The sequence below is a fragment of the Ursus americanus genome, chromosome 22, assembly GCF_024610735.1.
Source record: "Ursus americanus isolate L20-20 chromosome 22, mUrsAme1.1.p, whole genome shotgun sequence".
Classification (NCBI taxonomy): Eukaryota; Metazoa; Chordata; class Mammalia; order Carnivora; family Ursidae; genus Ursus; species Ursus americanus.
The window spans coordinates 13,869,115-13,895,090 of record NC_142148.1 but is presented as its reverse complement, the minus strand read 5'-3'; the positions used below and the strand labels follow the sequence as shown (position 1 = coordinate 13,895,090).

Below are 25,976 nucleotides of genomic sequence, written 5' to 3'. Positions count from 1 at the left end.
TCAAGGGGGAGTAGAGGAAAAAGTAGAGGGGGTGACTCGCCTCTGGAGACCTCTGAGGCCAGCCATCTCATCCTCTTACCCTTCCTCTGGACTGGATTGGTAAGACCCCTGGACTCATTAGCAGATGTTCTAACAAGTTCAAGTTCTTGGAGCCATTCATTAAAAGTGTTCCTGGGGCAGCTCGCACATCACGGCTGTTCAAGCTTCACTAATCATTCATGAGCCAGACAGGCAGGTGGGGTGGCTGGAAGCCCCGCTGGACCCATGGGGCCCCAGTGGCCTGACTCAGCCTAAGGAGGATAGAACACATTGTTCTGAAAAAAGCGAGCCACCCACTGTGTGACCTTGGGCAGCTTCTTTCCCTCCCTGGGCCTCAATCTCCCCATCTGTCCAGAGGGCCCTTCAGTTCCCAGCATGGGGCAGGGGTACACCTAAAGCCCCCCTCAGGACTTCTCTACCTCCTCCTGCTCCTTAGAGTCCCTCCCATGTCTTTGGGGGCCTGCACTAACAGGAGCCCTTTCTCTGGCTGAAAGTGAAATCAGGCCTGAAAGCACTGGGGGAGGATGGGACTCTAAAGCCCAGCTGGGCCCTTGAACTTAGTTTCTCCATGATCGGGGGGGCAGGGGTCTGTCTCCCGGGAACAGTTATATTAAGGCCCCGGGAAGATCATTTGATGAACACGTGTCGTGCTCTGACCTCAGTGCCTTCGCACCTGCTATTCCCATGCTCTTCCTTTATATGTGCTCAGCTTTGCTCAAATATTGTCTCCTTCAGGTATTTGTTCAGATGTTCCCTCCTCAATGAAACCTTCCTGACTCTACAATTGCATTACCTCTGTTGTCAACTCCCCACTCCCCTTCCCTACTTTTATTCTCATCATCATCTGCCATACCATAGACCTTACTTATTTAGGTTTGTTTTTTCAACGTCGCCCTCTCTAGAATGTCAGTTCTGTAAGTATAAAGACCTGTGACTATTTGCTTTACTACCATATTCCTTTGGAATAGTAGCTGGCATGGATAGGTGCTCAATTAATACTTTTTGACTGAATGTATTAATCACTTGTGGACAGTGCCTGGCACACGGGAAATAGCCATTTTTATTCCCATTCATTCTGGACATATTTATTGAGCACCTACTGTGTGCTAGGTGTTGGAAGATACATGGGTGAATGAACAAGGTGGTCAGGATCCCTACTTGTACTTGGCTATTTGCAGGGTACTTTACTGATAACAAAGTAAACAGGCTTCCCTAAGCCTCACCATGGCCCCCTGAGGTAGGCAGGCCCATCAGACAGATGAGGACACTGAGTCTGGCACGTGCTTTGCTCCCACTCACGGAGCAAGTCCTTGGCCGTGCCGGCCTCCATCCTGGGTCAGCTGAGGCCATATCCTGTGTGCCCACTACTCTGCCTAACCTCCCTCAGGCACTGGGGGGTCTGCCCTGCCACTAATACGTTCAATTTTCTACGATTTCCCATCATCCCACCCGCACTCGGGTCCGGCTGGCCCTGCTCCGGGCATCCCGGGAGCCCCTGCGGCACACGTTGGGGGAAGCCGGCCCCTGCTGCTGAGGCCTGACCTGGGGAGTTTCCAAGCCCCTTTTGACAATGACCCTCCACTGCCCACAATCCCTTCCTTTTCAGGCCACTGGGGTTCCAGGCTACAGGCCAAGAATAAGAAAAAGAGGTCTTTCTCTGATAAGCACTATCTCATTTAATCTTCTCAGGAGCTCCTAGGAAAAGAGTTTATTCCTCTTTATAAGGGAGGAAACAGAGGCTCAGAAGTCCCAAGAGCCCACACAGTGAGAGAGGAGAGGAGGCCAACAGGACTCAGGAGCAAGCCTCATCCTCCATAAAGCGCTTCCAGATCCCTGGATCCACGGGCTCATCTGTAATGCAAATATTACTACTAATAATAATAAAATAACATTAATAGCAACCATTTACCTAGCACCTCTGATGTTCCAGGCACAGCCCCAAATATTTGAGGTACATGAGCCAATCTTCACTACACCCTTATGAGGGAGGTCCTATCACTGTCCTCGTTTTACAGAGGAGGAACTGAGGCACAGAGCGGCTAAGTCACTTGCCCAAGATCATGCAGCCAGGAAGAGGGAGAGCAAGATGAGTCCAGGAAGTCTCTGCGTTCCTACTCTCACAATGCTGCCCCCTCCCCTTCAGAAAGTGATTCGGGGGCACACCAGCCCAGGGATTCCGGGGAGACCCCTTTTCCAGACGCTGAAAGCCAGGTCTGGAGGAGGTCCCGGTCCCCCAGAGGAGAAAGGCCGGGAGCAGGGCACGGAGCCAGGCCTCACAGGTTAATGTCAGTTTAGCAGGGGTGAGAAGGTGCTCTCAGAACAGGTCTCAATCCCCCAGCCCCCCAACAAGAGGTGGGACATGGCCCGTGAGCCGGGTGCCGCACCAGGCCTCTGCTAGGCTCCCCGGGCCTGGCCACCCCATGCTCTCGTCCCAGACGCCAGGCCCCTCAGATGCACTTCCCAGCAAACCGCCTGCACTTCTAGGTTTGGGCTCCACTGGCAAATGCCCTGCTCAGGCACCACCAGGTTTTGCTAAGTTCCAGCCCTTCACAGAGAAGGGGCCGCAGAGAGGGGCAGGAGGAAAGTTCTTTCCCTCTCCCCTGTTCCCCAGGCCTCCAGAGTCAGGACAGAAAGGTGCAAGCAGCTTGTGAATGCATGGGGCTGTGGGTGGCAGCCAACAAGGGCTTCTCTTGTTTCTCCCAACCAAGGGAAAGGTGTCGCCTGCTGCAGCCCCAGGGCCAAGGGGACAAAGGGTCAGCTCCACCCAGCGCAGCCAGGAGCTGCTCTCAGAGCCGGGCTGGGCGGCCAGGGCATTCTGTCTTGTCTGGCCGGCCCTCCATTTCCAAACGCTCTCCCCGCCATGAGGGCCCCTGCAGCCAGGCCGTGTGCTCACAGGCAAACACTTCCCTCACAGCCTGTTTGCTTGACAGAAAATGGGATTTGACCGTCCCTGCCTCGCATGCTGGTTGGGGGATCAAAACATCAAACACATGGTAGGCAGGCTTGTCAAGCTCCGCACCACCGACGTTTGGGGCCTGAGGTCTCTGTCGTGGGGGCGTCCTGGGCATGGTAGGGACACTTAGCAGCACCCTTGGTCTCTACCACCAGATGCCAGTTGCACATCCATCAACCAATAACGTCCAGACTTTGCCAGCTGTCTCTGGGGGAGCAACATGCTTGAGAATCACTGATTTAAAGCCTTTCCCAGAGCCCAGAACATAGGCGGTGATTGGTCCACGAAGGCAGGCAACATCTGTCAAGACTTTAACCAACATCACCACTTATTGTCGTGTGTTTATAGATGAGAAAACGGAGGCACAGAGAGGTTAAGTAACTGGCCTAAGATGACACAGCATATTAAAAAGCCAGGATTTGAGCCCAAACAGCCAAACTCCAGCTCCCATCCATCATGCTTGACCACCCATGTTAGTTCCTGTCTTCAGAGAGCTCCCCGAGACTTCCAAACTCCTCCTCGGGTCACGATGACATTATCTCTCTTCTGGGAAGCTTTTGCTGATGTGCCTGACAATACACTGCACAATCACTTCCTTCCCTCTCCGCCTCCACTGAACCATGAAGGAGCGTGGGCCTTTGACAAGGTAGACCAAGGGTCAAATGCCAGCCCCACTACTCATTCAATGACCGTGACGTGCTGGGCAAGTGGCTTCCCTTCTCAGCCTTGACCTTTCCATCCATAAAATGGGTCCATCACCCTGTGCCCCACATTGTGGCCAAGAGCACAGACCCCAGAGCTAGAGTGCCAGGGTCTGAATCCCAGCTCTGCTGTTTCCAAGCCTTGGGCATTTGGGCGAGTGACTAACCCATTCTGTGCCGCAGTGTTCCTATCTGTGAATGCAGACAATAACAGCACCTGCCCCACAGAGCTGTGGCGAGCACAATGAGCTAGCAAGCCTATCCTGAGTGCTTTGAACTGTGTCTGGCACTTAATAAGCACGGGAGAGGTGCCGGCTATGACTATTAGGAGCCTCTTGGGGAGCAGAGAAGGGGGCATGAATAAGGCATGTGGCCCAGGACATCAACAATCTTGAATTCACTTCCTGCAGCCTCCCAGGGACTCCAGCACATTCCTGCAAGAGAGCTTAATATGGTTGAAATCAAATCCCCGTCTTGGCCCCGACTGCTGGTAAGGACCCATGCAGGAGAGTGGAGCAAAAGAGAAAGAGGGGGCAAGAGAGCCGCCAGGCTGGCCGGCAGGAGCCTATGGCCCCCTCAGTCCTGTTTCTACCTCTTTATCAACTGGGGATCCCTGTTCTGTCCTGTGTGTCCGTGCTTCCCTCCACCCAACAACACAGGCTCATATCCCCATTGGTTGCCCCTCGCCCTGTAAATTTCAGGGGCAAGTAGCAGAGCCAAGAGCCTGGTACCCCCATTATGCAGAAAATAGCAACAGCCAGGCTCCCCTATTGAGGCCTCCTATGTGTCAGACCCTTTCCGGTCTTCCCAGCAGGTAGGTTTCAGGATGCCCACCTTGCAGATGAGAAAATCAAGGCTCAGGGGAGGGAAGTGACTTGCCAGGGGGTGCTTTGAACTGCGGCCTTGTGTGTCTCTTCCCCGATGTATCTCGGCTGGAGAGAGTGGCTCAGGAGCACATATGTGACTTATTCTAGGCCCCAGCCAGGTCTGGCTTTGCTAAGGTGCTGACTTTGTGTCTTCAAGATCTGGGGGGGGGGGGGGGGGGATGTCAGAAAATCCTGCTCATCAGTCCAGAGGGCCAGAGGGCACTGTCCTGTTGAGTCTGGTCAGGAAACGATCTCGCTCCCTGCTGCATCACCAGGAATCACATTGGCCTGTTTACACACCTGGCAGGAGCTCCAGGAAAGTGGAAAGTTGGCTGGGCCTCAGAGGAGCGGTGCCGAGGCCAAGGGGTCTGTGTAGGCAATGGGTCAGACCTGGCCAGAGAGCATGTAGGGGCACGGATGAGGGTTCTGGGACCATCTGACTGGGAGAGGCTGGGAAAGTCCCTTCAGGCCCTCTCTGGGCCTCAGTCTTCCCAACTGATAAAGGGAAAGCTGGAAGTACTGACCCCAGCTCAAATCTTCCACAAAGGGGCAGCAGGCTGGGGTTTTTGAAAGCACATGTCTTCTGAAATCAGGGCTACCTGGGTTCAAATCCAAATTCATTCATTCACTTGTTTACTGAGTACCTACTACATGTCAGTCACTGTCCTAGGCAAGGGGGGTGCTGTGGGGAATGAGCCATTCCCTTACATTGCCCACTGCCTAGCTGGGAAGGCAGACAGTGAACAAATAATGACCATTTCAGATTGGGATGAATTCCATGAAGGAAATAAAACAGGAGGCTGGTTTAGAAAGTGTTTGGTGGGGTAAGGAGGACAAGTATTCTTGAGAAGGGGTAATCAGGGAGGACTCCTCAGAAGAGATGCTACTGGGGCTAAGACTTGAAAGACCAGAAGGATCCAGCTGTGGAAGATCAATGGCAAGAGCATCCCAGGCAGAGAACACAGCAAGTGCAAAAGCCCCGAGGCAGGAAGAAGCTTGGTAGGTTTGAAGGACCAAAAAGAAGACCTATGAGGCTGGATCATCATGAGAGAAAAGAAGAGTATGGAAGACTGAATCAAGCGTGTGTTTCTGAATTTGATGCTCTGACACCTTGGGACTTTGATAACTCTGGAAGGTCAGCCCCTACCAGGGCTGGCTAATTCCTAGAGATAGTAAACAACTCAGGTGTTTTTCCAATGTAAACCAACAAATCCAGAGCCCACACCCCAACCACCTATCTTTTATTGGGCCCTCTCACTCCACGCCACAACCCATCCACCTGCCTCAATCACTGAAGGCCAGGTACCAGACAGCTAGGGACAGCCTATGTCCCAGAGCCCATGGAAATTATTTGCACCAGCCAATCCTAAGCCTGCTTTACCCTGACCTGCCCATTCCTTAAATACTTAATATACTGCCAGAAACTGATAAAAACCATGACGAAATGTAAGGCAGGGAAGAGAATGGAGTGTAAAGGATTTTTTGATTTCTCTGTTAGATTGGGTGGTCAGGGAAGGCCTTTGAGGAGGGTCATCTTTGAGCGGAGGTGAATGAAGTGAGAAAGCAAGCCTTGCAGATATCTGGGGAAACAGCAGTTCAGACAGAGGGAACGGCAAGTGCAAAGGCCCTGGGGTGAGAGCGATTTTGAGATATTTAAGAAAGAGGCAAGGTCAGTATGGGAGCAGAGGGAGCAAGGGGGCCAGAGCTCCCAGTAAGTGATCAATAAATATTAGCTGTTCTTACTCTTTGTCGAGGGCCAACTGTGATCTGAACAGAAGTAAGGGAGCATGACCTCTGATTTCCCTCACCCCATCTCTAGACATTAGATTCAGAGATTAAATATTGCTAGATAAAACATGATGGCCGGAACCTGAAATGGGGGATCAGTAGACAAAGACAGGGGGTGAAGATGCTCACCTCCCACCCTGCCACTCCCTCACTGTGAGGCCTCAGTCAACTCACTCCCTTCTCTGGGCCTTGGTTCCCTCTTTGGGGAAGTTGAACTAGAATGAGTCCCAAGTTCTGAAACAGGGGCTGTAATAGGAGCAGCTGACATTTACTGAGTGCTTACTACAGGCCAGCACTTGGCAAAGTGCCTCAAGCATATGAACGCACTTCAGTAGGATTAGACCCAATCTCCCGATGAGTCAGCTGAGGCTTAGGACTGACCATTTCCACATAGCTCATTCCACCAAACACCACAAGCATCTCCCCTTTCCCCCCAGTTAGCTTCAACGATCCCTACAGGAAAAAAATAATGTGTAAAGGATAGACTGCAAAAGAAACAAAATTTATGTGCATCTGAGATGCTGTTTTTGCAAATAAACCTATCCTTGCTCACAAATTCCCACAAGGAAAGGGCTATGAATAAATCCGTTTTATCAGACAGGGGACCATTGCAGAGAGCTGCGAGAAGACATTCTGCGGATTCTTTCCTCCTTCTCATTCCTCCCAAAGCAAAGTCTCGGTTTGGTACTAAGTTGTCTTTACACCTCTCTTGAGCATTTGCCTCCCTGTGTGACACAGAAAGGGCAGGTCTCAGGCCTTGGCTTCGAGTGGGCGGCAGTGTGTAGCCAGAATCAACCAACACTGGAAACCTGTTTATTTCTATTTTTCTTCTGTTAGTCACTCGTGATCCTGGTTTCCATACGTGGTCTTGGTATTAAATTGTCTTTTGAAGTCATTGTATTTAAGTGTTTTGAAAAGGAGGGAAGGCTAGTCAGGCAGTAATGATGTAGAAAAAAGGGGGGGGCACGAGAGGAATATAATTAAGTAAGTAAAACTGAGCAGAGTAAGGGGATCTAGCGAAATGTTGTGGGTGGTATTCGGATGATGGAAACTAAATCAGACCCTAGTCCATTTTGGGGGTTCCCTGTCCGAGCTCTTTGGGTTCAACGAGATGATACATGTTTAAAGCACTAGGAAGGTACTCGATCCACAGGGCTGGATCTGTGGGGTTTTCTGGGAAGCCCGTGTTAAGGGAATATTCAGGGTCTCTAAGAACCCTGGTCACCCTGTCTTCCCAAACCCAGGACCAAGAGAAGTGACGGACAAAATGTTTAGTGGCTGTGCGTCTTTAGGAACATGACCTAACTTCTCTGTGCTTTGCTCTCCTGGTCTGTGATAATGGGGATAATCATTATTCCCTTTTCTTAAGGCTGATGTGAAGAGTAAATAAACTAAAATTTGAAAGGCATGTAAGACAGCATAGGATAAGTGGGAAAACAGTATTTAACAGTTATTAGTTATTGTTATAAACTCACACTACATTTGGCACTGCACAGGACAATGTCCATACGTTCTCTTAATTAAGTCTCATAAGGCTCTTTGTAGGAGGTGTGAGTCCTCACTTCACGCAGGAGGGAGGGGTGCCTGGGGGGCTCAGTTGGTTAAGTGTCTGCCTTCGAACCCTGGGGTTCGATGTCAGGCTCTCTGCTCAGTGGGGAGTCTGCTTCTCCCTCTAACTCTCCCTCCCTCCTTCTCTCTCTCTTTCTCCTCTCTCTCAAATAAATAAATAAAACCTTAAAAAAAAAAAGAAAAGAAAAAAACCCGAAAACGAATGAGTGAACAGAGACTCAGAAATGCAAAGCCACCTGTCTCAGAGTTTCAGAGCCAAGACCCAAATGCAGGCCTTCTCAGTGCTATGGCCCATGCTCTACCCATCCTTTGACTTCTCTGGGTCTCCGTCTCTCAGCTACAGCACAAGAGAGGTGAAGCATATCTTTAGCACTAAATTTAAAAGTAGGAAGTTACGGCACAGGCACGACATATGATTACACAGGGCCCCAACAATAACCGGGGAGGAAGGTGATCTTGTGGCTATGTTATTGGTGAAGAAACGAGCCCAGAGAAGTGAAATGCCTTGCCCAAGGTCACAGAGCGAGTATGTGAAATGAGAATCCAGTTCTGATTCCAAAGACTCAAAACTGGGAATGAAATGACCATTTTCCTTATCACTCACCTAAATCCCACCCACCCAAGAATTAGGCAAATGCAAAAAAGTGGGCCTCTGACCTTCTAGGTGTACTACGGTCCCCTTAAAAGATCTACCACCCCAGAACAAGTCTGCAGCTAGCAGCAAATTAGGAAAGGGGACTCTTCCTCAGGTGGGTCCAGCACTGCACCAGGATACACAGTTGGGCAGGTGGAGTGCAGATTGATTCAATCTCCCGTTGCCAACTCAAGGCGCCTTGTGCAGTGCACAGCCTGTGCAATCTGTAGCAGTCCTGCCTAAAACATCCCCCTAATTCCTCTTCTTCAACTCAGTCACCCATGAGTACCCATTGCAAGAACTCATCTTGGCCACATGGTCAATCTGGTTACATTTGCTTTCAGTGGGTGTGGGTCCAAGGTGGGAGAGGGGGCAAGCCCTTCCTGCAAACACACAGAGCTAGTGCTCACTTGCAAGCTGCTTTAACAGTCTCCTCTATCCGTACCAGCTGCCCAAGGCCAGTTCCCCAACTTCCATCTCCCAGGATGGCCATTCTTGGAAAACTTTGAGGTGATCCCTCCAGCAGCATCCTGATTTCCTATGTCTCCAGCACTCTGTAGCAAGAGCTGGAATCTCCAGTGGCACTGGAAATCGCAATCACTGCATTCCAGAAGCACATCCCACTCCTTTTCATCTCTGCTGATAGTGTTCTGTTTCAAGCCAGGAGGACATAATGTAAGAATTGCTCCCCCCTGCTTCTATCTACTCTTTGGATTAACCCCGACCTCCCCGCAAACCGGCTCACCAGTCATCAGGGGACAGGTGCACGAGGGCCAACCTTGTCGACCACACAGACCCTAGAACATCAGAGCAATAGTGGTCTAGAGACATCATAAAACTGAAAAGCCAGGACCCAATGAGGGACAAATGGCAAATGCCCAGGCAGCTCCATTGTTTTTCCTGATCTGATACCTGCAAAGTTTTGGGGAAGCCATACGTACCATGTACCTTGCGTTGGTGGTTCCAGAATTTCTGTATGAGAGGGGCTTAGAATCTGATATTGGGGGTGGGAGTGGACACTAAGGATACTTGCCTTGAAGCTACGTTTGCACAGCAAACATAAAGTTTTTGTTAGCCCACTGGCCTTTGTTTGGGGAGGTTATCATAGGGTTGATACTGGTTAAGATTACCACAGAAATTGTCTAGAAGCTTTGTTTGCATAGCACACCCACTCTTTGCTTTCAATGTACATCCCAGATCAATAAAAGATGCTGTGATTCACACTGTAAATCAGATTGAGAAACATGTCCATTATTAATATCCAAGAATAAAATAATTATATATAATATATGTCTCTGTATATAATATATATATTATATGGGGTGAGGCTTCGAGTATGCTGATAGAGATTTTTGAGGGAGGCTAAGATCACCCAAGAAGCCAGATCTGTCTCCTGGGAGGAGGCCCACACTTATCAGCCACTTAAAGAGACAGTGACATCCAGGGCTGCACAAAGGGTCCCCACCGGGATCTGTAGGAAACCACAGGAGGTTCTTACTCAATTATAACTGAGGAAAGAGTATCGAGTATGATGATTCGAAGTACAGTCCCTGCATTCTGGCTCTGTACTGGCTATGTGACCCTGGGCAAGTCACCTAACCTCACTGACGTCCATTTCCTCACCTGGTCAGTAGGCATGTTCGTAGCCGCCGTCTCCCTGGTTCTGTGCACATTACACAGGATGATGCCGGAGAGGCTTTTCACATGGTGCTTGGCACAGAGTAAGGGTTAAGCATTCAATAAAACCCCTTACTCATCAGGCTTACCACCACAGCAGATGGCTAGAGGCACGTTACTGGGGCACGCTGGGGTCCGCATGGAAGTACTTTCACAGCGAAGCTAATGAAACTTAAGCTTCAGAGCCCCTCCCAAACCCTAAACTGAATTTTCTATTTGTAAATCTGTGTACTTTTTCTTAAAAAGTACCCCTCAGATACTATATGCTTCAGGCCCCATAACACTTGCATCTGCCCCTGGGTTCACAGATCTTGCAAGAGGGCTGAGCAGAGAGAAGCTTACAGAAGCCCCTGCTGAGGACAGAGATGCTGTGTGTTCTGGCTTTTCTTCCCTGGGGCTCCACCTGGGAGCTCACAGACCCATCCATCCTTCCATCGGTGATGCTTCACAAAGCGAGGCAACTTCCTTGCTCAACCCTTCACCGCAATTCGCAGACACCAGCACCATGACGGCCCCACTTTACAGACAAGGAAAGCGAGACCCAAAGAAGAAAGGAGGTTGGTCCAAAGCACCAGGCCGGGAATGGGACGGTTTTGAAAACTGACCTCATCCTTATTCTGGCATTTGTTGTTTCTCTCTTCAATGTCAAAAAAGTCTAAGAGCCTGGATCATTTCACACCAGAAAACTTATTTGTACGTGAGCCCTGGGTCTCTTTGGCGCCAGCTGGTATCACCTTCTTACTCCCTGTGCCCAAGGAGGGACCCTTCCTCCAGGCAGCCCTCTCTGAATACCTCTCCCAGCTCCCCTGCTCTCTGCTGGGGGGTGCTGGTAATGTACTGCTAAATTACACCCGCTCTCTGCTTTTCTTTTTTATGAACATTGAATATCGCATTGAGAGGTGGTAAAGCAACTTCCTGGAGGTAGAAGCCTTGTCCTCTGCCCTCCCATGATGCTCTAGATGGGCTGGGCACCCGTGAGGGACCCAATAGGGACCCGTGACACCACCAGCCCCCATTGGTGTTGACTTTCATCATGACATTCCTGACCTCAGTCTGCAGCCTTTGGTCGAGGGATTTACTTTCTTTGAGAGTGTAGAAACAGCTTAAGTTCTGGATTCTGACAAGCTAGGGACTGGATCCCCACTCAGCGGCTTGCTGTGTGATTCTGGGCAAGTCACTTCATCTCTCTGAGCCTCACTTTTCTTCTCTGGAAAATGAGATAAATAACCCCCCGGCCCCCACCACCACCCAGGGGCACGGAAAGGATTAAATAAAATGATGCCTGCCCGGCAAAGCTTCATTGCCTGGTTCCTGGTGAGGGTTCCTCCAACCCTGGCTGTTCCCATCACGTAAGGGGCCTGGACTAAAACCGGCCAGTGTGTTGTAGGCACTTACTGTGTACCAGGCTCGGTTCTAAACCATTTACATATATTGCCTCACTTAATATTTACCACAGCCCAATGGGTTGCCAGTCTGGTTTCCTCCATTTTCACATTTGAGTGAAATGAAGTTCAGGGAAGTTCTGTGACTTGCCCCCACCCCGTCCTACGGCTTGGCATTCACTACGTGTTCGTTGTGATTATCAAGTGAAATGTTGCACGCAGCGCCCAGCGCGTGGTTAGAGCTCATAAGAGCGGCAAAATCACTCCTGGAGAAGTTGAGAACATCTAGAAGGCTGGGTGGGGACTCGGGCTCCAAGGCGCAGCTGGGAAAGGGTTCGAGGGGGCCGGGTACAGGGGAGAGGGTCGAGGGGGGTCCGGGACCTCAGCGGTCTCCCGCCTCGGAGGCGGGGGAAGAGAGGGTCCTGCCCGCAGCGCGGCCCCTCGGGTGGGCGGAACGGGGGGCGCCCGGGAGGAGGAGGCGTTACCTTGGGCGGGAGGGCGAAGACCACCGGCAGCAGCGCGAGCGGCGCGAACAGCAGCACCAGCAGCCGCCGCGCGCTCCACACCTTCTTGGCCACTGTCGCCAGCGCTGCCATCTGCGCGATCGGCCGGCGGAGCGGGCCGGCCCGGGACTGCCCGCGCCTGGCCCCCCGCGCCGGCTTAAAGCCTGGGGGAGGGTCCGGGGAGGGGACTGCGCTCGCGGCCCGCCCTCTCCCAGCTCCTCCCCGAGGAAAAGGGTGGTGCCTGCGCCCCCGGGACTGGGGAGGAAGAAGAGGGCCGGGAAAGTCAGGGAACGGTAGGCACAAGAACAAGGAACGGACTCCAGCCCTCAAGGCAGTGTGGCCTCCAGTTTAACCTGCGGCCACCGGCCGGAACCTCTCCTCGCTGCTCGACGGCCCGTGGAAGGGGCGGTCACGACGACGCGAGGATGAAAGCGCTTGTTAGCATCACCTGGGTTCGAGTCCTGGCTCTGCACGTTCTCTCTGCGCGGCCTTGAGCGGACGGCCTTGGAGCCTCAGTTTACTCATCTACAAAGTGGGGGTGATGATAATGGTCTCTACCAGACAAGGGGTCAGTTGGGCAGTTTAAATGGGTTGATGCACTTAACGCTCAGCACAGCGCCTGGCACCGAGCAAGCGCTCCCCGGGAGTCAGTCGCCATTGCTGTTGATTCTGTCCTTCCTTCCAGGGTGGGTGAGCCGCTGCAGGTAGGAGCCCGGAGGCATCCTTTCCTTCCTCCTGGGTAAAGGCACAGGAGTACCGCTGCAGAGGGATAGGGTAGCTGCTTCCTCAGCTTTTAAAGAGACTGCCAAACTGTTCTCCAGAGTGTTTGTACCATTTTACATTTCCATTAGCAATGAATAAATGACCCAGTTTTTCCACGTCTTTGCCAGCATTTGGTGTTGTCCCTATTTTTTATTTTAACCATTCTGATAGAGGTGTGGCAATATGTCATTGTGGCTTTAATATTTATTTTCCTAGTGACTGATGATGTCGAACGTTTTTCATGTGCTTAGTTGCCATCTGCATATCCTCTTCCAGGAATCATCTTTTCCTGCTGTTTGCTCGCTTTCTAATTGGACTGTTTGTTTTATGCTGTTGAGTTTTGAGAGTGATTTATGTATTCTAGATAGGATATGTGGATTGCAAATATCTTCCCCCAGGCTAGAGCTTGTCTTTTCATCTTTTCAACAAAGCCTTTCACAGAGCAAACATGGTAAGAGGTGGTGGGAGACAAGGATCCTCACTAGCCAGGGAGGACAGAAGTCCCTCCTTCACTTCCGCTGACACCACCCTGGGAAGGAGGGGACACACTGTGACAGCCTGACGAGGATGGAAGTCAAGTCTCCTCACTCAGCCTAACTGGGGGTGGGGGGGGGGGTCACAGTTTTTTTCGTGGTGTTCAGCTGGAGTAGAGAGGCTTGTCTGAAAATGGTCTCACTGGGCTGATCTTTCCTTGTGCTTTGGCTATAGAGGGCAGGCTTTTGCCGGGACTTTCTGGAAGCTTCTGTCAGCATTTCCGGGTTGCCTGCTTCTTCCAAGTCTAAGATTTAGTAGGCAAAAAGAGAACCCAATAGACTTATCACCAGATTGTTCCTTGGGTCCCAAGTCGCTGCCTTCATCTCTCCACTTTCTAGAATCTTCTTGTTTGTTTTGTGTGTATTGTACAGGGTTTTCAGTTATACTCAGCAGGAAGTATAGAGAAAATTATGTCTACTCCATCTTCCCAGAGGTGGAAGCCCCTCTGTTCTTATTTTATTTCCCATGTGGGTCACGCTGCCATCATTCCCATAAACCCCTAGAGCAAGTTATTTCCCAATGGACCCTTTGCAGGCTGTGATGAAACTTTCTCCAGTGTCCTTTCAAATTGGGCACCTGACCTTGAGCCCGCCCAATAACCGGCTTCATCAAAGGTTTCAGCCAGGTTAGTGGCGGACGACCTCGGATGGAGGGTGAGGCCCTGGAGGGAGCACTTTGGACATTTGAAGCCTGGGTGTGGGAGGATAGTTTTCCAAACCAGAGAAACTATTCCTGGGGATTTGGGGGCCAGCTGACATCATAGAAACTGTGGCCCATTCCCCAAAGCCTGAGTGGAGGCAGTTGGGACCAGGGTATATTGCACCCAGAGCCCCTGGGCTGACTTCCTTGTTCTGGAAAGAGCTAAGAGATTAAGAGGACAGTATTTAGTGTTAGAGCAGAAGTTTCAATCCAGTGGCTCGAGTGGAATAATAATAATAATAATAATAATAATAAGAAGAAGAAGAAGAAGAAGAAGAAGAAGAAGAAGCAGAAGCAGCAGCAGAAGAAGCAGCAGAAGCAGCAGCAGCAGCAGCAGCAAGCACATAAACCGCACTCACAGTGGGGGAGGCACTGTTTTCAGCACTTTGCATGTTTTAACTCATTTAATCAGTACAATAATCTGTTTGCATTACCTTTCTGAGTCTGTCATCCTGCATTAGACAAAGCTACATTCCAATTCCGGCTGGACCGCTTGACTTCTTGTGCAACCCTAGACAAGAGCTTGAACTCCAATGGGCCTGTTTCCTTGCCTGAAATGGACACAAGAAGAGTATGTAGCTCACAGGGATGTTGGAAGAATGAACGAGCAAGGCTGGAGCACAGTACTGGCACATAGTAAGTGCTCAACAATTGACAACTATGATCATTCTGCTTGTGGCCAATTTTATTTTCCCGGGACGGCACCAATATCTCTCTTCCCTCCTACGTGGGCTTCCCATATGGTCCTCTTTTTTTTTTTTTTTAAAGATTTTATTTATTTATTTGACAGAGAGAGAGACAGCCAGCGAGAGAGGGAACACAGCAGGGGAGTGGGAGAGGAAGAAGCAGGCTCCCAGCCGAGGAGCCTGACGTGGGGCTCGATCCCAGAACACCGGGATCACGCCCTGAGCCGAAGGCAGACGCTTAACGACTGCGCCACCCAGGCGCCCCCCATATGGTCCTCTTAAACATGATTGACACTCTTCCCACTGAGAGTTGAGGGTCCCTGTTCCCACCTGTTGAAAGTGGGTGGGGGCTTGTGCCGCGCCAACCAGAAGAACATGGCAGGACTGATGCTATGGGATTTCCAGGGCTCAGCCATAAAGAGGGTACAACTTCTGCTTGGTTCCCTCACTCCTGGGACTCCCATCCTTGGAACCCAGCCACCATATTTGAATTTCAGACTACACCAGGCACAAAAACCAGAGAGAGAAAGCAAGGCTCCTAACAGGCCACCAGCAACAATTAACCAGCCTATGAGCAAATGAGCCTTCAGATGATTCCGGCCCCTAGCCTTTGAGTCTTTCAGCTGATGTCCCAGACGTGGTGGAACAGAAACCAGACACCCCCATGCTGCCCTGTCCGAATGTCTGACCCATATGATCATGAGCATAATGAATAGCTGTTTTATGTCATTAAGTTTTGGAGCAATTTGTCACACAGCAATAGATAACTATTACTACCGCTATTATTTTTCTCACCCAGAGTGAGCAAGTGGGGGCGAAGTAACAGAAGGAGTCAAACTCACAGAGGAAGTTGGTGGCAGAGATCAGCCAGGACTTGAGTGGGCTGAAACCTCTACAAAGAGCTTCTTATAGGAAGGAGAGTCCGCACAACATGAGGCCCCTGGTTGGATGACTTGGACCTTCGCACCCTACAGGAGGAGTGATGGCTCCCAGGCTGGACCCACCAACTCCCTTTCTTTGTTTCTTCCCCCTTTACGCTGAGAAAGAAGTAGGATGTGGGAGGGAATTCTTAAAGAACTTCCACAGTTGATGGATGGTTTGACTACCATTTACTTTCATTCCCTACTAGGCTTGTCCGCTAGACAGATGAGGAAACTGCGGCTCAGAGAGATTAAGACATTTGCCCAAGGTCACACAGCTAGTGCACAATAGAGCTGAAATTCCAGTGATACACACCACCCCTCCTTCTCCCCATTTTTAGAATTATTATTATTTTTGAAAGATTTTATTTATTTATTTTAGAGAAAGAGTGTGAGCAGGGGGAGGGGCAGCAGGAGAGGGGAGAGACACTCAAGCAGACTCCATGCCCAGTGTGGAGCTTGATGTGGGGCTTGATCTCACGACCCTGAGAGCATGACCTGAGACCAAACCAAGAGGCCGATGCTTAACTAACTGCACCACCCAGGCGCCCCCTCCCCATTTTTAATAGGAAAATAACAATTTACGTAAAATGTGCATACATATTGATTATAGTCACCGGCCCAGGGTTTTTTCGTAAAGATTTTATTTATTTATTTATTTATTTATTTATTTATTTATTTGAGAGAGAGCATGAGTTGGGGGGAGGGGTAGAGGGAAAGGGAGAAACAAACACCACCCTGAGCAGGGAGCCCGATGGGGGGCTCAATCCCAGGACCCTGAGATCATGACTGGAGCCAAAGGCAGACGCTTAACTGACTGAGCCACCCAGGCGCCCCCACCAGCCCAGGTTTTAAGGGCTTTCTATGTGCCAAGCACTGTGCTGAGCACTTACGTGAATGACCAAGCCATGCCTCGTTCTTTGACCCTATGTCCTGCCTGCCTTCTCCTTGATCACTCCATGCCTCCCTCTTTGTGACCTTTCTGCTCCTTGCACGTGCCACGCTCTTGGCATGGATTGCTCCCTCTGCCTGTATGTCCCCCTGCACCTTGCCCACCACCCCATCTCAGTGGCTGCTTCCTTCTCTCACTCAAGTCTCGACTCACACATCACCTCTTCCGAGGGGCCCCCCCAACTACCTACTTTACTGGAACATACCGTTCCTCAACTCTGCCTCACGCACTCTGTATAAAATCCCCCGACCGCTTTCCTTCAGGGCATGAGTCATCGTTTGAAGTGATTCCCCACTAGATTACACTCCATGAGAACAAGGAGTCCAAATTATTCCCTGCTACATTCCCAGTGCCTGGAACAGTCCTGGAACATAGCAGAGGTCCCGTAAGTCCTGAAAAATTGACCATGCCTTAAATCATTGTACTTTATTATTATAAACATTAACCAAAAGCCTATCATTCATTCACAAGTATTAATTGAGCAACTGCTATATACCGGGTATCATTCTGGGTGCTGGGGCTTTGGCAGTGACCAAACAAGACAAAAGTCTCTGGTCTCACAGAGCTTTCATTTTATTAGCTTTATAATAAGATAAACGAGTGGAATATATCACATATCCCATACTGCTTAGTGCTATGAAGAAAAATAAAGCTGGGGGAAGGGAGAGAACGCAGGGAGTACTGGCACCAGCTTTCCACTCCCCCTGCACAGAAGGGCAGAACTCAGTGCCTCCCCTCCTACCCCCCTCGCTGAGCCCTGTACCACTGTCAGCATCTTTCAGTGTGACATTTTGGTCAGGCCTCTACAGCTCCAAGAGCAATATTGGCTTTGAAGCCAGTCCCAGCGGGTGGGCCTCAGGCTGGGGTTGGGATTAGTTACCCCTTTTAGCTCCCTGGCTGGGTTTGAGCTGCTCAGGCCTGCAGGGCCTTTCCTCTCTATGGGGGAGGAGGCAGGCCCAGAGTCCCCCAACCTGGGGTTGCATCTAACTCTGGGTTCTGGGCCATCCCCTAACCTTCTGTATCCCAGGCGGGAGAGTGAAGGTTTACAAACATGAGGAGGCCTTTGATCGGCACCAAACCCCCAGGGTTCTGAATGTTTTTTGTTCCAAGCTGCAGGCCAGGACCATACTCCACTTTGCCTCCAGCAGGGAAGGTGGTGGGTAGGTGGCGTGTGTGTGTGTGTGTGTGTGTGTGTGTGTGTGTGTGTGTGTTGTGTGTGTGTGTATTTGGGGTAGTGGAACGAAGGCTCATGTGGCTCCATGATTTTCTTTCCCACAAGCAGACTGTTGCTCGCCTGAGGGAATTCAATTCAATTCAGCAAATGTTTACAGAGCACCTACTACCTTCCAGGCACCATTCTAGAAACCATGGCTGGAGCAGTGGCCAAACAAGGCCCCTGCCCATGGAGTAGACAGGAAGCAAGCAAGTGAATGTGAAAGATAGCAGGTGCTCAGGAATGGGATGGAAATAAGGCTAGGGAGGGCTGGGAAGGGGGTGTCACTTTTCTATTGGGTGCTCATGGAGACCTCTCAAAGTGGCATTTGGCAGAGACCTAAAGGAAGCCAGGGAGGCAGCCACATAAAGATCTGTGAGGAACAGTGTTGCAGGCAAAGGGAACAGCAAGTGCAAAGGCCCTGAGATAGCAGCATGACTGTAAGAAGAACAGGGTAAGCAAGTAGGGGCAGAGTAAGAGAAGAAGAGGCCAAACTCACAGAAGAAGCTGCTGGCAGAGATCGGTAGGCCTTATGGAGGCTGAATCTCAGTCCAGTGTTCTCGTCTCCCGGCCCTGAAGAGAAGAGGCTGGAGCCTGCCTGTCATTGTTCCTTCACTTTGACCTCGGTAGAGAGGCCTGTGCTGTCCCATCTGCCAGCCTGATCCAGGAAGGCGGCAAGATGCCAGGGAACAAGTGTGGCTTTAGAGGTTGGGGGTCTGTTTCTGTTTTGGTTAGGAATGTTTGTGGCTTCAAGTGATAGAAAACCTGGCTAAAGCAGCTTCAGCTTTAAAGATGTTTACTTATGCAAGTCATAAGTCAGGGAAAGAGCTCTGAGGTCTGACGTCACTAAGGACAGACTCACAGTTCTGCCCATTCTTTATTCCCTTGTCTTCCTCTCACTGACGCTGTACCTGTGGGGCTGCCTCCTGGTCTCAAGATGGCTGCTGAACCTCCAGCTATCGCCACTGCATTTAAAAGCAGGAATTGCTGATGCAGGTGTGTTGGAGGCAGGGTGTGGAGAGAATTCTCACACCCTTTTATAAGAAAGAAAATCTTCCCCAGAAGCGACTTCTGCAGATTTGCTTTTGTGTCTTATTGGCCAGAAGAGTCACATGCCCACCTGCATATCAAGGACCAATCCAACCTTTCCTGAGATGAAGCCATTCTCACCTAATAAATATCTGGACAAACAGAGGCTCTGTCCAAAAGGAATAAAGACGGTGGCTTTTGGTAGGCAACAGACAGTGCCTGGCACAATCTCTATCATGTATAAGCTGATGACTGGGCAAGTCGCTTAGCATCTCTGAGACTCCACTTCCTCATCTATAAAATGGGTACAGTAAGTAACTGCTGTTTCTGCCCTCTTAGCATCTATCCCCTGTCCTTCTCAGGAACACCTTGATTTTCCTTAGGGCGGTGGCTCTCAGAACAGCATCACCTGGGAACTTGTTAGAAATGCAAATGCTCAGCTCAGGCCCAGACCTTTGGATTTGGAAGCCCTGGGGTGGGGGCGGGCAGTGTGGGGAAGTGCACCTGTGTATCTTTGGCTTCTAAGTGGGGCAAATGATGCTTTATTATAATTGCCTGTTTGTTGGTTCTAAAAATAGTATTAATAGGTTCTATAATAATAACAATTGCTAGCTGTTAACGACGTGCTGGGCACTGCGGTGTCCCTCTACGTGCCTTATTCCGCTGATGCTTCTGGTGGGCATTGATGGGCAGCCCAGGGCCCCCTCAGGGCAAGCCTGATCGCCCCAAATGCAGGAAGTGTGGTCAGCAGGCGGCCACCACCTTCAGGGATGGTGTCCCCACAGAGAACGGCCTCACCCACGCTCCTGTCCTTCCAGGGGTGGCCCACCAATGACTGTGTGATGGGAGATTATGAGGGCCTGTTCCTCTCAGCCCAACTTGGGACATCCCTGCAGGGCCTCAGCAGCAAAGAGCTCCCCAAGGGGTCAGCTGAGGCTGTTGCTGGGTCCGCTTTCCGATCCCACTTCTGCGCCTGCCCTCCCCTGCCGTCTTGCCTTTCCTTCTGTGGAGGACGACCCCCGAGGGCACGCCTTAGTAAACATCCTACAGGCTACACTGCATCTCAGTCCGCTTCCTGGGAATGCCGACCCATGACAACACTCACAGCAGCTCTACGGGGTAGGCATCATTGTCGGTCCTTCTTACAGAGGACGTTGCTGAGGCTCAGAAAGGTGCGGTGCGGGGGCGGGGGGGGGGGTCCCACGTCAAGCAGCTGATCAGCACGGAGACGTGGGATGGGAAGCCATCAAGTTTTGTGATTAGAGAAGTGGCATAAACTGGCTTTACAAGGGTGCCTCTGGCTGCTGAGTGAGGGAGAATATGGGGGGCAGGGCAGAAGCAGGGGGAGGAGTGGGGAGACCACTGATTACAGCAGTGCTGGGAGAGGGAAGGGGCTCCAGGGGGATCTGGGCTTCCTCATCATTGCAGCATCCTCAGGACCCAGCACAGAGCCGGATGCAGCCAAGGTGCTCCATAAATACCCAGGGAATGAATGAGTGAAGAAGTGAGAGAATGGATGACCAAAATCAAGGCAGGAGGGAACTAGCCACCCCCACACAGCCTGAGTGATCAGCACGGGCCCGCTGTATAGGGTGCCCAGCTAAGGTGCTGAGTGGATAAGCGAGCCAAGTTCCAGGTAGGGAGAGAGGAGGAAAAGAGCGAAGGAGAGGAAGGAGGAGGAGGGAACGGGAGGGAAGGGAGAGAGAGGAAAGAAAGAGGGACAGAGGATATGGAAAACCCAAAAGAAGCCACTCCCAAACTATTAGAAGTTATAGAGCAATTCAGTAACGTGGCGGGATACAAAATCAATGCTCAGAAATCAGTTGCATTTCTATACACGAATAACGAGACCGAAGAAAGAGAAATTAGGGAATCCATCCCATTTACAATAGCACCAAAAACCATACGTTACCTTGGAATTAACTTAACCAGAGATGTAAAGGACCTATATTCTAGAAACTATAAATCACTCTTGAAAGACATTGAGGAAGACATAAAAAGATGGAAAGATATTCCATGCTCATGGATCGGAAGAATTAACATAGTTAAAATGTCCATGCTACCCAGAGCAATCTACACTTTCAATGCTATCCCGATCAAAATAGCAAGGACATTTTTCAAAGAACTGGAACAAACAGTCCTTAAATTTGTATGGAAACAGAAAAGGCCCCGAATCTCCAAGGAACTGTTGAAAAGGAAAAACAAAGCTGGGGGCATCACAATGCCGGATTTCGAGCTGTACTACAAAGCTGTGATCACAAAGACAGCATGGTACTGGCACAAAAACAGACACATAGACCAATGGAACAGAATAGAGAGCCCAGAAATGGACCCTCGGCTCTTTGGGCAACTAATATTTGATAAAGCAGGAAAAAACATCCGGTGGGAAAAAGACAGTCTCTTCAATAAATGGTGCTGGGAAAATTGGACAGCTACATGCAAAAGAATGAAACTTGACCACTATCTCACACCATACACAAAAATAAACTCCAAATGGATGAAAGACCTCAATGTGAGACAGGAATCCATCAAAATTCTAGAGGAGAACATAGGCAACAACCTCTACGACATCGGCCAAAGCAACCTTTTTCATGACACATCCCCAAAGGCAAGAGAAACAAAAGATAAAATGAATTTATGGGACTTCATCAAGATTAAAAGTTTCTGCACAGCCAAGGAAACAGTCAGAAAAACTAAGAGGCAGCCCACGGAATGGGAGAATATATTTGCAAATGACACTACAGATAAAGGACTGGTATCCAAGATCTACAAAGAACTTCTCAAACTCAATACACGAGAAACAAATAAACAAATCAAAAAATGGGCAGAAGATATGAACAGACACTTTTCCAATGAAGACATACAAATGGCTAACAGACACATGAAAAAATGTTCAAAATCATTAGCCATCAAGGAAATTCAAATCAAAACCACACTGAGATACCACCTTACGCCAGTTAGAATGGCAAAAATAGACAAGGCAAGAAACAACAATTGTTGGAGAGGATGTGGAGAAAGGGGATCCCTCCTACATTGTTGGTGGGAATGCAAGTTGGTACAGCCACTCTGGAAAACAGTGTGGAGGTCCCTTAAAAAGTTAAAAATTGAGCTACCCTATGACCCAGCCATTGCACTACTGGGTATTTACCCCAAAGATACAGACGTAGTGAAGAGAAGGGCCATATGCACCCCAATGTTCATAGCAGCAATGTCCACAATAGCTAAATCGTGGAAGGAGCCGAGATGCCCTTCAACAGATGACTGGATTAAGAAGTTGTGGTCCATATATACAATGGAATATTACTCAGCTATCAGAAAGAACGAGTTCTCAACATTTGCTACAACATGGACAGCACTGGAGGAGATAATGCTAAGTGAAATAAGTCAAGCAGAGAAAGACAACTATCATATGATTTCTCTCATCTATGGAACATAAGAACTAGGATGATCAGTAGGGGAAGAAAGGGATAAAGAAAGGGGGGGGTAATCAGAAGGGGGAATGAAACATGAGAGACTATGGACTATGAGAAACAAACTGAGGACTTCAGAGGGGAGGGAGGTGGGGGAATGGGATAGACCGGTGATGGGTAGTAAGGAGGGCACATATTGCATGGTGCACTGGGTGTTATACACAACTAATGAATCATCGAGCCTTACATCGGAAACCGGGGATGTACTGTATGGTGACTAACATAATATAATAAAAAATCATTAAAAAAAAAAAAAAAAGAAAAGAAAGAGGGACAGAGGAAGGAGGGGACAAGAGGAGGGAGGGAGGAGGATGGAAGGGGAGGGAAGCTTCTTCAACGACAGTAACTGGCGACCTCTGCTGGCAAACAGAGAGCTCCTCTGGACTCAAGAAAGGGCAATTTGGTCCTTTGGTGGGGCAGCACCCTGAATTCAGGACACAGGAGGAAAGTCCCAGTGCCCTTGTCAGCTGGGTTCTCACAGCCCTGGGTTCTAGCAGCCAGCAGCAACCGGGTTAGGACCAGGATGAGGTGAGTGAGGCTCTCACTAGGGCACACATTTAAGGGGGCACCTAAAAACTCAGTCATCAAGACAAATATTTTAATAATTGAAAAACAATTAAAAACAATAATAAAAAAAAAAACTTCGCTAACTATGGCCCACAAGCTGTCTGCCTGGTTTTGTAAATAAATTGTATTGGAACCTGGGTCAGGGTCAGGGTTGACTTTCTCAGCCACAGCAGAGATGATGCACACAGCCCTTGGCTGGTGGTGTTCCCAGATCCTCGTGGCCAGCAAGAACATGACTGCCTGTGCAAGGACTCACTATGCCCAACGTGGGTAACTCCATTCCGTGGCCCATGGGCCAGCCACAGGAGCTCTTTTAAGCGTTCTAGAAGATGTGGGCATTGTGTCCTTTGCAGTGTTGGACGGGTCTCAATGTCACATCACATTTCCCTGACTGCCACTCACTAGCCGTGTGACCTGGGGCAAGGCTCAATTTCCCTGTACCTGCATTGTGTCCTCTGTAAAACAGGTTAATGCATGCAAAGAACTCAGTAACTGCTCAATGGTGAACTGCTGGGGTTACGAATGTGGGTTTGAATCCCAGCTCTGTCACTGATGTGACCCTAGGACATGATGCTTTACATTGCTGAGCACCATTCCTCATCTGTAAAATGAGGTTTATAATCCATCTGGGAAGGTTCCAGTCGGAACTCACACAGAGCTGCTAGTGCCATTGGCTCGCGGTGGCAAAGCGCCGGCTGTCCCCACAAGAACTTTGAGGAATCGGAATTGCAGAGGGTTGCTTAGCCCTTTGTGAGATGCTGAACCAGGGACGGAACCACTGCTCGCCTCGGAATGTTTGCTAATTCCTTATTTCCCATCACGGCCACGGGCTGAGTACACAGACGGACTGTTCTCCTCCTGGAACATCTGTGGTTTCTCCAGGAGCCCCCTCTCCCTCAATGCTTGCAAAGACCATTTAAAATGTTCTGCTGCTGCTGCTGCCTCTATGGCCACTGGCCACCACGTCACACGCAGCAATGGTTCGCGGCACACACGTCAAGGCCTCCATCCCAGGCTACTGCCATCACCGGCCCGGGTAGCTGCGAAGCCTTCTCCCTGGTTTCTCGCTTCCCCTCTTGCCCCCTTTAAACCTTTTCCTACCAATGGCATCCTTTCAAAACATAAGTGTGACATCTCCCTGTTTAAAACACTCTAGGTCACACCGAGAACAAAACCCAGGCTGGCCACAAGGCCCTGCGTGATCTGGTCCTTACCCACCTCCCCGATCTCACTTCCTGCTCCTCCTCCGCTCTCTGCAAACCAGCCACCCCGGAAAGCCGGAGGATGCTCCTCCTTCACCAACTTTGTCCCTGGAACAGCTCCCCACCTCCCCGTTCTCCTTCACACGGCAGTTCCAACATCAGTTTGTTTGCTAGGAGAGTAAGGCCAGCCTCATGTCCCCTCTGTGCCCCCAGCACACAGTGAGCACTAGGTATCTGCTGACCTACTGGCTGCACACGTGCCCCAACCTCCCCCGCCCCCCGCCCTGGGCAGATATGAGCCTCATTAGCCTTACAGTACTCGTGAGGAAATGGGAATGAGCCCTCTCATTGACTGAAATAATTGAAAAAATTATTGCCAGCCCCTAGGGTCCCTGAAGTTTGTTAAAAACGTTCTATAATGCCAACACATATTATAATAATATAAAGATAAGAATAGAGTAATATAAGCAATATATATAATTATTATAACATAAATATATAAAATAATATAATATCATATCCAGTATCTCATTTCTTAAAGTACCAGTGAGGAGCACATGGGCTTGGGAGCCAGGTACAAGTACCCTCTGCTACCTGTGACATCTTGGACAAGTTCCCCCCTTTCTGAGCCCAGTTCTCCATCCACAAACTGGGGATAATACCCAACTTGGAGTTGTTTTAGATCCAATACGAACACTCCTGGCACAGTATCTGACAAGCAGTAAACAGGCAATATTAACTCTCCTCTCTACTAGGCACCACTATCCAAGAAGGGAAGTTTTCTGCCACACGCACAGGGCTGACTGTGGTGAAGGAAACACAGTCCCGGACCCACGGGAAAGCTCACTCCCCGCGCACCCCAGTATCCCACAGGTTACCGGCCACACGTAAGGCACTCAAAGTATTTATTTGCTAGCTGGAGCTGGCAAGGAGGAAAGGTACTTTATTTTATACCTCCCCACAGCCACACACCTCTGGGGAAGAAACTGAGGCTGGGCAGGGTTTTCAGTGTAAGCTAGCTGGTGGCATTTTGCACCTTCACTCAGTTTCCCTGCCGCTTTCCCTTAAACCAGGCTTTTTCAAACTTCAGTCCTTCCCAAGCCACTCCACCTCTTTTGTTCTACCTACTTACTACCTGTGATAAAAATCAACTCACTTTTTTACCTGCATAAACTAAAAGGAACCTTGTATTGATCACTGGCCTTCATTAGAAGGTAACCGTAAAAATACAGAACGAAAATGAAAACAATCCTGTATAAAATTATACAAATTTCAGCTGCCTGAAAGCTATCAGCCTGCTTTTTGTAAATAAGACTAATTGGAGTTGAGCAGTATTTTTCCTTTTTGTACTATGACCCCCAAAAGAAATATATTTTATATCAAAACTCGGTATATACCCTTGTCTATATATACCTTTGAAACAAATTTTTTAAACAGTACTTACATGTCATGCACTCTGGATATTCCCTAGTCTATGATTCTACTTCATTTTTAAAACACTGGCTGCATCCCACTATACTGGTTTCCAGAGGACTATGCCATGTACACAACAAAAAAAATGGTGGATTGGCGGGTTGATAGAGACATCCGTGAGACTTTGTCCTCGTCTCACCCAAAGGACTGTAAAGCAAATAACGTTGTCTCTATGTGGTTCCATGTTCTGCAATGCCATGCTCACATACCCGACGTATACATGGCGCAGCCGGAGAAAGCCTGTCCTAGATCTCTTCCAGACACCCAACTCTGCCTAGAGCTTCTGTACACAGTAAGCTGCTGAGAACAGTCGACTGCAGAGGATAATTACACTTAACAAGCATGATCACAGACCGC

The 25,976-nt window shown here is 49.7% G+C and overlaps 1 protein-coding gene across 2 annotated transcripts in view; it reads right to left on the bottom strand.

Annotated features, from left to right (window-relative positions):
- Positions 1-12,267, bottom strand: part of SLC13A3 (solute carrier family 13 member 3) — a 67,918-nt gene extending 55,651 nt beyond the window's left edge. Inside the window, exon 1 of one of the 2 annotated variants that reach the window (XM_045804762.2) lies at positions 12,095-12,267. In XM_045804762.2, the coding sequence (XP_045660718.1) occupies positions 12,095-12,205 (111 nt within the window). In that variant the 5' untranslated portion in view covers positions 12,206-12,267. The remainder of the gene's footprint in view (positions 1-12,094) is intronic. The other variant, XM_045804761.2, reaches the window with a different exon arrangement.
- Between the last annotated feature and the right edge of the window lie 13,709 nt (positions 12,268-25,976).